The sequence below is a fragment of the Rhinolophus hipposideros genome, assembly GCF_964194185.1.
Source record: "Rhinolophus hipposideros genome assembly, chromosome: 22".
In the NCBI taxonomy this organism is placed as follows: Eukaryota; Metazoa; Chordata; class Mammalia; order Chiroptera; family Rhinolophidae; genus Rhinolophus; species Rhinolophus hipposideros.
Window position 1 is genome coordinate 25,103,526 of NC_138068.1, and position 12,968 is coordinate 25,116,493.

The following is a 12,968-nucleotide window of genomic DNA, read 5'->3' on the forward strand; positions in this document are numbered from 1 at the left end:
TCGTGTATATTCCCACAACACTTCCCCTGCACGTTCCTGGCACCCTCCTGGATCTTCCACATTTCCTTGTGGGGCCAACATCCACTGTGGAGTTGGAGGTGACAGCCCAGATGGTTCTCAACCAACATCAGTCCCTTTCATTCCCCCTCCCGAGGGCCCTCACGTGGCCTTCAGAAGCTGGGACGGGGTGGGGCCGCAGTGATGGAAGCGACACATAGAAGCATAGAAATAGGAGCTTTATTCTCTAGTATGCGTACAGCGAGTTCCTTACACAATCAAGGAAATGGTTTCTCTTTCAGGCATCTGACTCTTTTATCAAAAGAAAATCCATCCTGCTTAGTCCCACCCTGGACAGAAGCTGCCCTGAGCAGTGTTCTTGACCCAAAGCAAAAGGCTGATGGGGAGAGGTGCAGGCACACACCAAAGAACCCCCACAAGGCCCAGATGCCTTGGGCCTTTTGGGACAGCTGTGAGGGGGTGCAGCATAGAGCAACACCCCAAAAGACACCCACGCTTCCCCACAGTCACAGAGCCAGCCTGGGAAGACCCACAGGGCGGGGCAGACGGGGGATGGCCAGGGCCTGCCAGTCAGGCTCAGTGCTCAGCATCCATGGCGTCCAAGTATTTGGCTTCAATGATTCGGGGCAACAGCTTGTAGCTAGAGGAGAGGGGAAATAGGCAGGAAGATGAAGATGAGCGCTGAATCGGAGAAAGCACAGGGCACCACCCTAGCCCTGCCACTCCCACTCCCACCCGGCTGGCCCTGCGCAGAGCCCGCCCTCGTCTCCCCATACCGAATGGGGATCATAGCCATCATGATGAGGGGGAAGATCATCTTCATGTAGGGCAGGGGGCTCATGCCAAAGGCACAGAGCAGCAGCAGCTGCAGGACCTGCAGGCCTGTGAAGTAGTGGATCTTCCTCTGGGGCACCCTCCGGATGTAGTGGGTGGGCGGGTACGAGGCCTGTGGGGAGCAGGGACCGGGTGTAGGCGGGTCCGCTGGCGCAGTATCTTCCACCCACACCCCTCGCTCAGGTTCAGATGCTCACCTGGTCCTTGAGCAGCAGGGCCATGCGCTCAAAGAGCTGGTTGGCGTCAATGGAGGTGAGGGCGATGTACAGAAAGAGGCCGTAGAGCACGGGCTTGGGGATCCACTGCAGCGGCATAGGTAGCAGCAGGAGGGAGAGACCCACCAGGATGCTGGCCCCCAGGGTGGTCAGCCGCGTCTCCCACACGTTCACGATCCTGCATGGCCCGGGAGCACACGATCACCTCCGGCCCTGGGCCACAGGGCCATGCCCCACCTCAGGTCACATCCAGTTCCCAGGCTAGGGTACTTCAGGGCCACTTCCCTCCCTAGGTCACGTGTGGCCAGGGGCTGCCCCACCTCATGGTCCACACAACTCGTGCCTCAGGTATCGAGGCACACACAGTTCTCACACTCACGTCTCATAAATGTGCCCGTTCTCCACACGCTCTTCCACCACAGCCAGTGCCCGGACGTGCAACGGGGAATGGGGATAGGCAGCGTGGATCCAGGGCATGCCAAACAGAGACAGCCCCGTGTTGATGATGGCAATGAGCAGGAGGTCCCAGTGGTAGGCCGTGCCCTTCACCAGTCTGCAGCAGACAGATGGGCACGTGTGGATAGAGCCCTGCTGGCCCCTTGGGGGGTGGGGCACCCTGCTCAGCCCTCCCTACCCAGCCCTGCAAACCTGTTCTCTGGTGCGTTAGCCAAGGCAGCCACCAGGTTCTGCTCGATGAAGAACAGCATGGAGAGCAGGAAGCCAAGGCCCATGGCACTGCCAATGGCTCCCAGGGACAGCGATTGCATCTCAGCGATCTTAAATAGGCTCTCGCTGGGGTTGTAGCGGAACTTGCTCACTGCAGCAGGGTGCAGACCCCTGCTCTAGCCTGCAGCTCTATGGGAGCACCCCACCCCACCCTTGGCCCGGTTTTTTCCCAACTCACTCTTAATTTCCCAGAAGCCATAGGAGCTGATGACGGAGAAAGTGAGCACGGAGATGGGCAGGGCACAGTCTGACAGGATCTCCCGCATGTAGGGGTGCAGGTAGGGGCTGCAGATGCAGGTCGGTGTATCAGCATGGTCTTGGGGCTTATATCCCCTTCCCCTGCTCCGAGGCCCCATTTACCTCTTCTTAAATTGGTAGAGGGTGTAGCTCAGCCAGAGCGTACCCAGCATAATAAGGAGGCTGAGCACGGCAGTCTCCCGGCTTGGGTGCTCTGCAGAACGGCTGCTCACTGATGTCAGCTCTGGCGGGTTGGCCAGGAGGCTGGTGTTGAGGGCAGTGTGGAAGCTAGTGTTGAGGCTGGTGCCGAGACCCAGCAGGCTCACCACGGAGATGTGATCTGCATTGTGGTTCCCGTGGCTGGTGCCATAGTACTTCTGGAAGACTGTGGACACAGGCCAATAGGCTCAGCCATCTGGGTTCTAGGAGACTGGGGCCCAGCTTCCTTCTGGATGTGGGATGGAGGGGCCCTGAGGGGAGGAGGGGCATGGCATCTCGGAGGGATGGTGGGGGTAGCTGCCCTTCTCTGCCAGCCAGGACCCCACCGACATGTCCACCCACCCACCACCCCACCCCTGCCTGGTCTCTGATGGTACGTCACCCCTGGCCCAGTGCCTCTGATCCTGCCTGAGGCAGCCCTGTCACCCCCCAGCACATGGGGCTGCAGTCATGGCTCCTAGAGCACCATGGACCATGGGAGCAGCCCCAGCTTGCATGCGGCTTGGCTGCCCTGATCACAGCCTGTAGCTCCCTATCTTAACTCAGCTTCCTGTGTAGCAAGTGGTCACTGGCTAGACACTCACTTTTTACCGTGCCCTTGACAGCATCCAGCATGAATGTCATGGAAATGAACAAGGCAATGATCTCCTCTGTCGACCTGCCAGGGTATGAGATGCTTCATAAGATAAGGGTGAGTGGTGGAGGGGGAGGCTTCCCCGAGCCTCAGCGCGGCCTCCCACCTCCTCCTGCCACAAAGACCAGTCCCAGGCTTTCCCTTTGGGGCAGTGATAGTGTGGCACCCCGCCCCCCAGAAGATTACAGGGCCTCAGAGGCTGGCATGAAGGCTGACCCAGATCCCCAGCTTTGGTCTCCGTCTTGCTCAGGGGTCCCAGCAGCTCAGGGAAGGCTCTGTCACCTCTTAAAGAGACTCATGATCAGGCTGAAGTTGAAGAGGGCGTAAAGGGCCAGGAAGAAACTGTTCCACAGGCCCGTCCACGCGTAGAAGGTGTTGAAGTCCAGACCGTAGTCATCACAGATGCCGCGGATAACTGCAAGCAACGGGCGGGAGGACAGTCAGGGCCAGGCGGGGCCAGGGGTCTCGGGCATTGTCGCCCCGCCGCAACCCCCACTGCACCGTGGGTGTAGAGGGCCAGGGGCGCGGTTGTCAGCAGCACGACCAGCGGCTGCCCGGAGAAGAGTGCATACAAGAGGCCTCCAATGCTCTGCCCAGCAATGGTCTTCTGCACATCTGAGGAAGTGGGAGTGTCAGCTGGGCACCACAGCCCTGGGTGCCACCCAGCACTCCCCACCAGCCTCCAGCCCCCAGCCCCTCACCAATGGCCCCATATGTGATCTCATCGTTGAGGGACCCAAAAGCGATCGTGGGCAGGAGGCAGGCAAAGTAGAGGAACAGGGTGGTGGTGATGAATTTGCCCACAGCCTTGTTTTTCCCAATAATGCCTAGGAATGGGGGACAGGACGGAGAGTGTGTTGGGGTGCTGGACAGGCACACATGTCGTCCTGGGGTCTGAGCCACAGGCCGAGTCCGGGAGGACTCCCGGGCCACGTACCGTCAGTGAAGTCCAGTGAGTACACGGGGAACCTGCGGGCGAAATCCTCCCGGATGCCCTTCCCCACAGGGAAGAAGTCCTTGTGCTGCAGGGGCTGGGACAGGGTGCCTGTTAGCTCTGTGGCCTGTGCTCAGAGCCACCCGCCCAGGCCCACCTCCTCCGCATACCTGCTGGGATTTGTGGATGCAGATGGAGCTTATGCTGTAGTTCTTTAAGCTGGGGGTCTGACCCTGGTCCATCATGGTGAGCAGTTGTCTCTGATGTACTAGGGCCTCCTTGAATTCTTCCTCCGTGCGGGTCTTCAGAAGCTTCTGGCGGAAGGTGATATCCAAGAACATGGTGGCAAATGTGCGCCCCACCTCTGTTGCAGTCTTGGTGCTTTTCTGGGAGTAGGGGTGGGGATGTGGAAATCACATCTGCAGCCCCTGCACAGCGGAGAGCACCCTGCCCTGCCCTTGGCTTGCACAAATGTTCTGAAGCACGTGGCAGGCACTCTCCCCGTGAATGGGCAGCTGTTTTATCCTCCAAAGTTCAAGCATGAGTGGATACTGCCCTTATTTCCAAGTCAGCCGATCACTAGAACTGCCATCAATCCAGTATTTTATTATAAACTCATGAGTTCTCATAAACTCAGGTATTGGTCTTATCCAAAGGGACCCAAAGCTGTGTCATTGTGCATAATGAAATCGCAACAATGGAGAAAAATGTTCACACAGCTACATTTCACCTGTGGCATTTGCATTGTCTGCTGGTCTATCAGCCCTCGTTCCTCTTGCCTGGCCAAGGTCAACCCTGTCCAACTCAGTGTCCAGCCTGCACCATGGCAACCTGTCTCACCTCCCCAAACCAGGTCCCCTGGGGGCAGTGTCCACTCCTTCATGCTGCCCAAAGCAATAGTCCCGGGGCTGCACTGCAGACATTGTGCTATTCTGTTAGCTTTAGAATAGGCTTGTTCTCCCAAGGAGACAGGTATCGGGCTGGTTGGCCTGTCCCAAGGCACCAGTCAAAGCCACTCCGCCCTCAGCGTACTGTGCCTTCCACCGTTCTGGTCATGTTGCCAGCTGTCACTCCTGCTGACCCAGGAGTGGCCCACTGCCCTAAATGCCCTTCCTCTCTCACCAGCACAGTAACATCTGAGGAGGTTCACCAGGCCTATGAAATCCCTGTGAGGGACAGTCCCTTCAGCACCCCCTTGGCCTAGAGAAAGCCTGGGGAAGGGGGCCATGCCACGCTCTGGGTTTGCAACAGAAGCAGGGGCAGAAACAGCAAGAAGCTAATGGAAGTTTAAGTGTTCTTAGGAGGGGCCCTAGCCATTTTTTATTGATGATGTTTAAATCTTTTTCCTTAAAAGAAGACTACCCAAATTGTATCAGCTTCAGCCCCCACAAAAGCAAGATGCCCCTGACCAGGAGGTAAATGGCCCAAGGAGTAGAGAATCCTTGGCCAACAAATCATAATCAGCCAACTAGAAGAAGGTTAGGTCAGGGAAGGCCAAAGAAATGCCTGTGTTTGAATAACAATTTTTAAAAGCATCTCTTCTCAATTAGGGAAAAAATACAACCTTTCGGGAAACCTCTGGGGAAGTGAGGACTTGATGAGGACCTGGCAAGGATGCTTTAGAGAAACCCAGGAGGGCCGAGATGAAGGGACAGTGTGGAAATGAGACCTTCAGCGGCGCAGACTGTAGGGTCCTCCAGCACATGGAAGAGATGCCCCAAGAAGAGAGCAAGGGGCCGGCCCGGTGGCTCAGGAGGTTAGAGCAACATGCTCCTAACTCCGAGGGCTGCGGGTTCGATTCCCACATGGGCCAGTGGGCTCTCAACCACAAGGTTGCTGGTTCAACTCCTCGAGTCCCACAAGGGATGGTGGGCTGCGCCCCCTGCAACTAAGATTGAACCCGGCACCTTGAGCTGAGCTGCCTCCTGGATGGCTCAGTTGGAGCACGGGCTCTCAACCACAAGGTTGCCAGTTCGACTGCCGCAAGGGATGGTGGGCTGCGCCCCCTGCAACTAGAAAAGGCAACTGGACCTGGAGCTGAGCTGCGCCCTCCACAACTAAGACTGAAAGGACAACAACTTGACTTGGAAAAAAAAGAAAAAGCCCTGGAAGTACATACTGTTCCCCAATAAAGTCCTGTTCCCCTTCCCCAATAAAATCTTTAAAAAGAAAATAAAATAAAATAAATAAAAAAGAGAGAGCAAGGTCCCCTGGAAGCCTCCCCGCCCCAGGAGGCGGAGCCCCCCGCCCCTCCTCACCATCTTGGGTGGGGCCAGCACCAGGATGACGAACCGCACCTCACAGCAATTCTCCCCCCAGTTCTGGGGGCGAACCAGGCGGCTGATGCACACGTGCCGCTTCAGTAGGGACTTCGAGGTACAGCTGGCGGGGACAGGGGAGGGCACACAGCACACAGTTGCCACCCTTGGCGGGGGGAGCCCACCTGGAGTACCCAACTTTGACCCCCCGTGACTTCTATTAGGGAGAAAAACAGACCAAATGGGACGGAGTGCTCACATCCTCTCCCCCGAAACTGGATGGGCCAGCCTCCGCAGGGACATGGGATGCCCAGCTCCAAGGTGACCCATAGGGAGGCCACATGTGCTGGCAACTCACATGATACAGAGCCATGACTGCTGGTATTGCACCCCTGTGACTGTCGCCGTGACTCCTTGGATGGTATCCGACAGCAGGTGGACTGCTGAGGACAGGGTGGGGGAGGTAGGAGGCTCAGCCAGGGCCTCCTCGACCTCCCCACCCAGGGGGGGAAAAGGGCCTTACCTTTGCCCTCCATAGGGGTCCCGGCATCAGTGAAGAGCACGGCCATGAGCAGGTCCACGTTGCAGTCAGGCTCGGTGTTGGGCTTGTGGACTAAGCGCAGCAGCATGGCCCGCAGCACATCGTCCAGGGAGGTGGCCGTCTCGTTCAGGATGATGCTGGCCTGATCCAGAAAGCCATCCAGATCGCGGTGCGCGCGGATCTCTTCCTCAAAGTTCTTTAACTTCAGGTACTGTGAGCAAGCCCACACAGGCCCCTGAGTGACACCTGTTGTCACTGCCTGGGCCTCCCCTCCAGTGGTGGCTCCCGACTGGCCCCGCCCACCAGCACCAACAAGCCCTTCCCGGAGGGATGGCCTCAGCAGATAGGCCTCGGGCTAGTGCGAATCCCTGTGTAGTTCGAGAGGGGAGCAGCCACCTGCACCACCAACTAGCGGCCCAGGACCGAATGTCTCCTGTCCTGCAGATGGGCCACTTACCTTTCGCGACGTGTGCAGGAGCCCGCAGCCATCAGGCAGTTCACTCTCGGCTAGAGAAAAGGGAGAGGGCTCAGGGTGCCACCCACCTCTCCAGGCCTCTCTTGGTGGAGCGGGGCCGTACCGCCCGGTCCCCAGTCCCGCCCCCCTCGTGCCCCCCTGCTACAACCCCCATACCAGCCTGGCTGGGCTGCACCTGGAGGTTCACGTGGACAAAAAAACGGATGCTCTCGCCAGACACAATGGAGGAGTTGACGGTGTCGAAGGCCTCTTCCCCCAGGCTCTCCTCATGGGTTTCAGACGCATCATCCACATCACACTTGAGGTAGCCTGGAGACCCAACCACCACCAAGAGAGACCCCCCCAAGAGGGCCTGGCCGTCAGTGCTACACCCCAGGAGGGACGTCAAGCTCAAAGGGCACCCTGGCTGTCCCGCTCGGTGCTCTCTCCATGAATGGTCACAGAGGCCTCTGGTGGCCTGGAAGGCAGCCTCAGGCCCAGCTAGGCAGAGGACGTCGTCTTGGCCTGTTCCCCTCATAGTATGGCAGCTGTCTGGCAGCCCCCTCCCAGTGACTTTCTCCAACATTCTTCAGCTGCAGAACTAGGGCCTTGCACTGTTCTGACCCATGCATCTCCTTCAGCTAGAGAAAAATATGTTCATCCCACACACTTTGGGCCAGGCACATGGGGCAATGATGCGGTTAGGATGGCCTGATCCCTGCCCTCCCAGAACCTCCAGGTGAAGGACCCAGACCTGCCTGGCTACCTAGATGGGTCCAAGGGAAGCCAGAGGCACTGCGGTATCCAGACCCGCTCCCTCCCCACCTCATTGGCACAAAATCTTAGAGCACCTCCTCCTGGAAAAGACCTGTGGTCAAAGTATCAAGGCTGAGAAACCAGATCCAGACAACAGATAAGCCCCAGGAAGCAGGAGAGTCAAAGAAAGAGCCAGGGACTGACAGGGGGTGGGACTGCAGGAGGCCTCATCTGGGCCCCATCCCCATTGAGCCCAGCACCCATGGTGGGAGAGGGGCACGTCATGGCGCTTGGGACTCCCAGAGCACAAAGCCTGCTGCCCTGGTCTGCCTCTCAGTTCCTGCAACTGCCCCACAACACAGGCTCCCTCCTATAGGAAAGCTTCCTGGTGAGGTACAAATGTTCGGATCCTCTCCAAGCCCTGCTGGGACTCCCTGCAGCTTCTGGGATTACAGTCTGAGCCAGTCCTGCTACCCCTGTCCTGATCCCTGACCCCTCAGGCCCAGTCCCACTCCCTATCTCGATCTCTCTCACTCCTCAGGCCAGTAGGCCAGCACCCCAGCCTTGCCAGCTCCTATCCTCTGAGTGGAGGGCCCCCGGAGAGCCGTCTTCAAGATTTGCAGAAACTTCTCCCTCTGGCAAGTCTCCCTAGGGCCCTGCCTCACTCTTGGCCCAGCTGGTGCCACTGCTTGACTGTGGATCCTCTAAGGTTCATCACTTGGTGGCGGTCCCCTAGGAAAGGGATCTTTGTAGCCCAGACCCCACCAATGCCTAACACCAGTGCGATGACAGGGAAGGGTCAGCAGCACGCTAACACCTGCCAGGCAGTGACTCACCCTGACTCACTTCCATTCCCACCCACCGGTTTCCTCTGCACATCCCAGGCCGTTACCCGCATGTCATCCTGTGCTCAGCCTGGGCCCCTTCTGAGCAGGAGGTGCTAGGCCTCCCTTATCAAAGCCGCCAAGGAGTGGTGACCCCCAGGCCCAGGCCTGCACTGTACCCAGAGCCCAGAGCAGAGCTACAGTGTTTCCTTGAAAATAAGACCTAGCCGGACAATCAGCTCTAATGCGTCTTTTGAAGCAAAAATTAATAAGACCCAGTATAATATAATATAATATAATATAATATAATGTAATGTAATGTAATGTAATGTAATATAATAAATGCCTGGTCTTATATTAATTTTTGCTCCAAAAGACGCAGTAGAGCTGATTGTCCGGCTAGGTCTTATTTTCAGGGAAACATGGTATAAGGTCAAAAGAGGCCCTTCCCTACTTTTGTCATGGAGCTCATGTTCATGAAAAACTCCTTTCCAAGCCTGCTTAGACCACCTAGGTCTCCAGCCCCAACTTGTCCCAGCCTCCCCTCTGTCACCCCCCCACTAGCACCCACTCTTCCCCTGTGCCTTCTCCCATACACTGGGCTCTCCCTAGGACCTGCCCAGCTGACACTACCAGGTCCCTGCAAGGCTCCTGGGATGCCATGTCCCCCCTTCCATCCTATAGCCCAGCCACATACATAGCTAACCTGCCCGCCAGCAGCCTGGCACATGCAGTGGTCACATCCTGGAGACCCTGGGGAAGAGCACATCACTCTGTCCACTGTCCCACTAAACACCCCTGATGGTCAAGACAGCTCCCAAGCCAGGGTCTGGGCATAGGAGAGGCAGCACAGACCCAGCCCAGACACGAAGCAGAGTTAGGTTTCTTTAGAGGGACAATGGCAGCCGTTCCCTTACAGGCCTAGGTAGGGACTGAGGGAGGTGGACATCCATAACACTTGGCCTAAGGCTGGTCAGATAACCAGGGCATTGTAAAAGTGAACCATGTGAAATCACCAGATGGTCCATATAGAAGGAGCAGCCTGCCCTCTGGCAGGACCGCTGGACACTAGAGCCTTGCCAGTGTCCAGGGCAGTGTTAGCTGCCTCTCTGACCACATCACAACCTCCTGGAGGGTAGGATCCAAAAGCATCCCAGCACCAGCAGAGGGCCAGACAGGTGGCCAATGCCATGGGCATCCAATTGGATGGACTAGGTCCCCTATAGACTTTTGACCAAGGAGCTCTCTCTCTCTCCATACACACACAGACACACACACACACACACACACACACACACACCTAAAAGGTACTCACCTGCATCCTCAGGGTAGGCACACTGCGACATGGAAGAGTTTTCTGCAAGGGAAGCCAAACAACTGTTACCAGCTCCGTGGACCAGTCCTAGACAGTCTCTGGCACCCCTCTGCTCTCCACCCCACACCAACCCTGCTGATTTCTTCTTAGCCTTCCTGGGGACCCAAACGAAGCCAACCTTAGACAAAAAGGAACAGGGGACAATACTAGGGAGGGTCCTCTTGAGGAACTAGAGGAAGCCAAGCCAGTTATTCTTTAGCCCATTTCCTAGGGTCTGCCCAGGTGGGAAAGCAGAGGAGGGGAGCCATTCTCAGCAAGTTTTCTCCAGGAGTAATTTAAAGAGTACCCCGTGAAGTAATGCAGGATACGCTGGCTGGCTGTGGAACACAGCTCGGGCCGCCAGGATTGGAGGGAGGTGGCTGCCTCCACCCTCCCGGTAGGAGTCAGCCTCCCAGTCCTGCTGCTCCTTGGCTGCCACGCCCAGCACCTGAGTTGGAGCCCTCCTCCCTGCACGTTGCTGCTCTCATTCTCACGACGGTCCTGGCGGTCATCAACATCCATCACACATGCAGCCACCCCCAACTTGACGCGCCCGTGAGACACCTGGGCTGACCCGGCAACGGCTTCCTGCCCTACGCGGCCACCCAAGTCCGGGGCCTTCTGGGAGGGGGAGCCGTTGGTCCTCAAGGGAGATGGGAGGGGGAAGCCGTGCGCGCTCCCCGCGCCGGGCCCCGGATGGTCTTGGCTGTTTGTGCCGCGCTGTGCGAGGAAGGAAGCCCCAGGAGTGGTCGCGTGCACGAGAGGAAAGCGCTTCTAGACTCAGAGGCCCTGGCGGTCGGGGGGCAAGATGCGGATTGACACGCGGGGCGGAAGCCCGGGCTGCATCTAGAAAGGAGGCGCGGGGGCAGTAAAGCCAGCACCCGAGGCCTCAGGGATGGGCAGAAGGCCAGTGTAATCTGGATCTGGAGGGCGGGAGTGGTGCACGCCCTACTCTCATCATGGGCACCCCACGTGCCGGAAAATGTCTTACAAACCCCGGGCTGGCTCTCAGGTGTCCAAGCCGCGAGGGGGAGAATGCAACAGTCGCGCAGGGGACAGAGGGCCAGGGACCACTAAGTACGCAGGCTTCCGCGCAGCGGGAGGTGTCCAGGCAGAAGGTGAAATGAAGCTTTCGGAGGCGGCAGCGTGCCCGGGTCTCGCCGAGCGCTCGGGTGCTAAGGAGCCCACAGCTCCGCCTAGCTCACTTCCAAGCCCCGAAGCCCTCCATTCGCTACCTCATTGGTTCAAAAACTTAAAAGAATTTCAAGGCGGCGCTGCAGAGCATTAATCCAGCGCGCAGTGCCCACCAAGCCGTCTCTGGGTCTCCTTCCACCACCCGTGTACCCACCCGGACTCCTACTGCTCTCCACTGAACTCACCCCCTGGATCCTCCCCTGGCCTGAAAGCTCCCACGACCCCCGGGCTCACGATGGCCCTGGCCACCGCAGGCGGCGGTATCCCAGTGCCCGGAGGCTCGGCGTACCCGCCTAGCACGGCTTCGCCACCGAGACCCGACGGCTCGTTAGCCGCGCCTGCCGGCTCAGGCACCCACCGCAAGGCTGGAGATGGAACACGTGCCTGGTGGCCCCGGCCATGGCCCTGGCGATCGGCCGCCGGCTGCACACACGCGCGCAAGCCCGGGATCCTCACTCGGAGCTCTGGGACCCCAAACCAGGCGTCTCCGCCCGGCCAGCAGAGGAAGCTGGCGACACACCCCCGCGCCGCGCCCGGGTCCTAATGCCGCTCGGACGGCCTGCACCGGCGCGGGAGGCCACGTGGCCCTGGGATGGGTGCCGCCCGCCCACCCTGAGCCCTCACCGGCGTTCCAGTCCACTCCGGGCGGTCTGCTCCCGGGAGCGCGTGGCAACTTAGCCAGAACGTGTAGACCTGGTTTCTTCTGGCCCGCGCGCCCGCCCAGGCGTCACCGGGTTAGGGGATGGGCGGAGCTGGTTAAATTTTGGGAAGAAGCTCGATGAGTCCAGAGACCCACGGAGCAAGCCACTGTGGCAAGTTGGAGGAGGGCTTCTCCGTCTCAGCTTTAAGCGCGCCTGGGGCGCCCGCCCCCTCTTCTCGGCAGGGGGCCCTGGCAAGGCCCAGCCCGCCGCCTGCCCCGCCCCCTGCATTCATCCCGGTTGCTCAGGCGATAAACCTTCCTACTCCTCCTCCAGGAATCGCGCCCCGACTAACTAGACGGGCCGGCGCGCCTCCCCTGGGCTACGCCCTGGTCCGCGGAGCCCACCGCCCCCCCACGGCTCCCCCTCCCCCCCACCCCCCGGCTCGGCGGCGTCGGGTATGCTCGCTGCCCGCCTCGTAGATTCTCTCCTGGCCTCGTCGCGCCCTCGACTTTCTCCTGGGTCAAGGTCTTGGCTCGCGGTTTCTTTCCTTCCCAAGATGGCCCGATTTTCCTTCCCGGACAGGCGGGAGCCCAGCCCGGGGACGCGCCTTCTTTGGCGCCTTGTCTCCTGCTAGTATGAATGAGAGTGGGGCGGGGAGAGGAGGAGAGAGCTTGAATGTCTTTGTGGGCAGGTGGTGGTGTGCGCGGGCAGGTGGGCGTGCGCTGCGATGGGGTCCGGCCAGTCCAGCCCATGCGATGAACCCCCTGGCCTGACCTTTGGTGGCTTCTCAGCAAACGATTCCACAACCGATTCCACAACCGTCAGGCCCTGGATTGACCCGAGACCTCCCCTACCGTTCCCCCACCTCATCCCCTCCACACTGCCACCCCCGCACCCCCAGCACTAGCAACGATCCCCACCTCATCGTCTGCTGTGACGGAGTCCTCAGTCACTGTCCCCCAGGCATGGAAGAGTGCAGGCCGGGCAAGCAGAGGGGGTCTACCTCTGTGAAGGTAGATCCCCAAGGGATGCTTGAGCGTTGGGAAGCCCCAAGCACAGACCTGATGAGCGAGGCTGACCCAGTTTCCCCGGCCAGCAAAACACGAACAAATTAGAAGCAAAGCCATGG

At 59.0% G+C, this 12,968-nt stretch overlaps 1 protein-coding gene across 18 annotated transcripts; it reads right to left on the bottom strand.

Annotated features, from left to right (window-relative positions):
• Window positions 1-216: 216 nt before the first annotated feature.
• Window positions 217-12,054, bottom strand: SLC4A11 (solute carrier family 4 member 11). 18 transcript variants are annotated; one of them, XM_081033900.1, is made up of 20 exons: window positions 11,823-12,012; window positions 9,966-10,007; window positions 7,248-7,400; window positions 7,074-7,123; window positions 6,599-6,827; window positions 6,434-6,518; window positions 6,076-6,199; window positions 3,988-4,203; window positions 3,821-3,914; window positions 3,585-3,710; window positions 3,385-3,498; window positions 3,166-3,298; window positions 2,834-2,907; window positions 2,154-2,415; window positions 1,972-2,078; window positions 1,716-1,884; window positions 1,447-1,620; window positions 1,050-1,245; window positions 795-964; window positions 217-658 (listed from the first exon to the last, which is right to left on the bottom strand). In XM_081033900.1, exons 2-20 carry the CDS (start codon window positions 9,994-9,996, stop codon window positions 595-597), a joined length of 2,571 nt encoding a protein of 856 aa, XP_080890026.1. In that variant the 5' UTR covers window positions 9,997-10,007; window positions 11,823-12,012; the 3' UTR covers window positions 217-594. The 18 variants fall into 18 exon arrangements, with proteins under 18 accessions (XP_080890026.1, XP_080890042.1, XP_080890040.1 ...); XM_081033916.1 differs by lacking the exon at window positions 11,823-12,012 and adding an exon at window positions 11,488-11,678; XM_081033914.1 differs by lacking the exon at window positions 11,823-12,012 and adding an exon at window positions 11,557-11,664.
• Window positions 12,055-12,968: the final 914 nt, after the last annotated feature.

Excerpts from the sequence above, each read along its gene's own strand:
- SLC4A11 (XM_081033899.1), bottom strand. The coding sequence starts at position 7,656 with ATGTTGGAGAAAGTCACTGGGAGGGGGCTGCCAGACAGCTGCCATACT. Across the intron at positions 6,519-6,598 it reads GACCCCTATGGAGGGCAAAG|CAGTCCACCTGCTGTCGGAT; the intron begins GTAAGGCCCTTT and ends CCCTGTCCTCAG. Across the intron at positions 1,246-1,446 it reads AACGGGCACATTTATGAGAC|GATCGTGAACGTGTGGGAGA; the intron begins GTGAGTGTGAGA and ends CGGGCCATGCAG.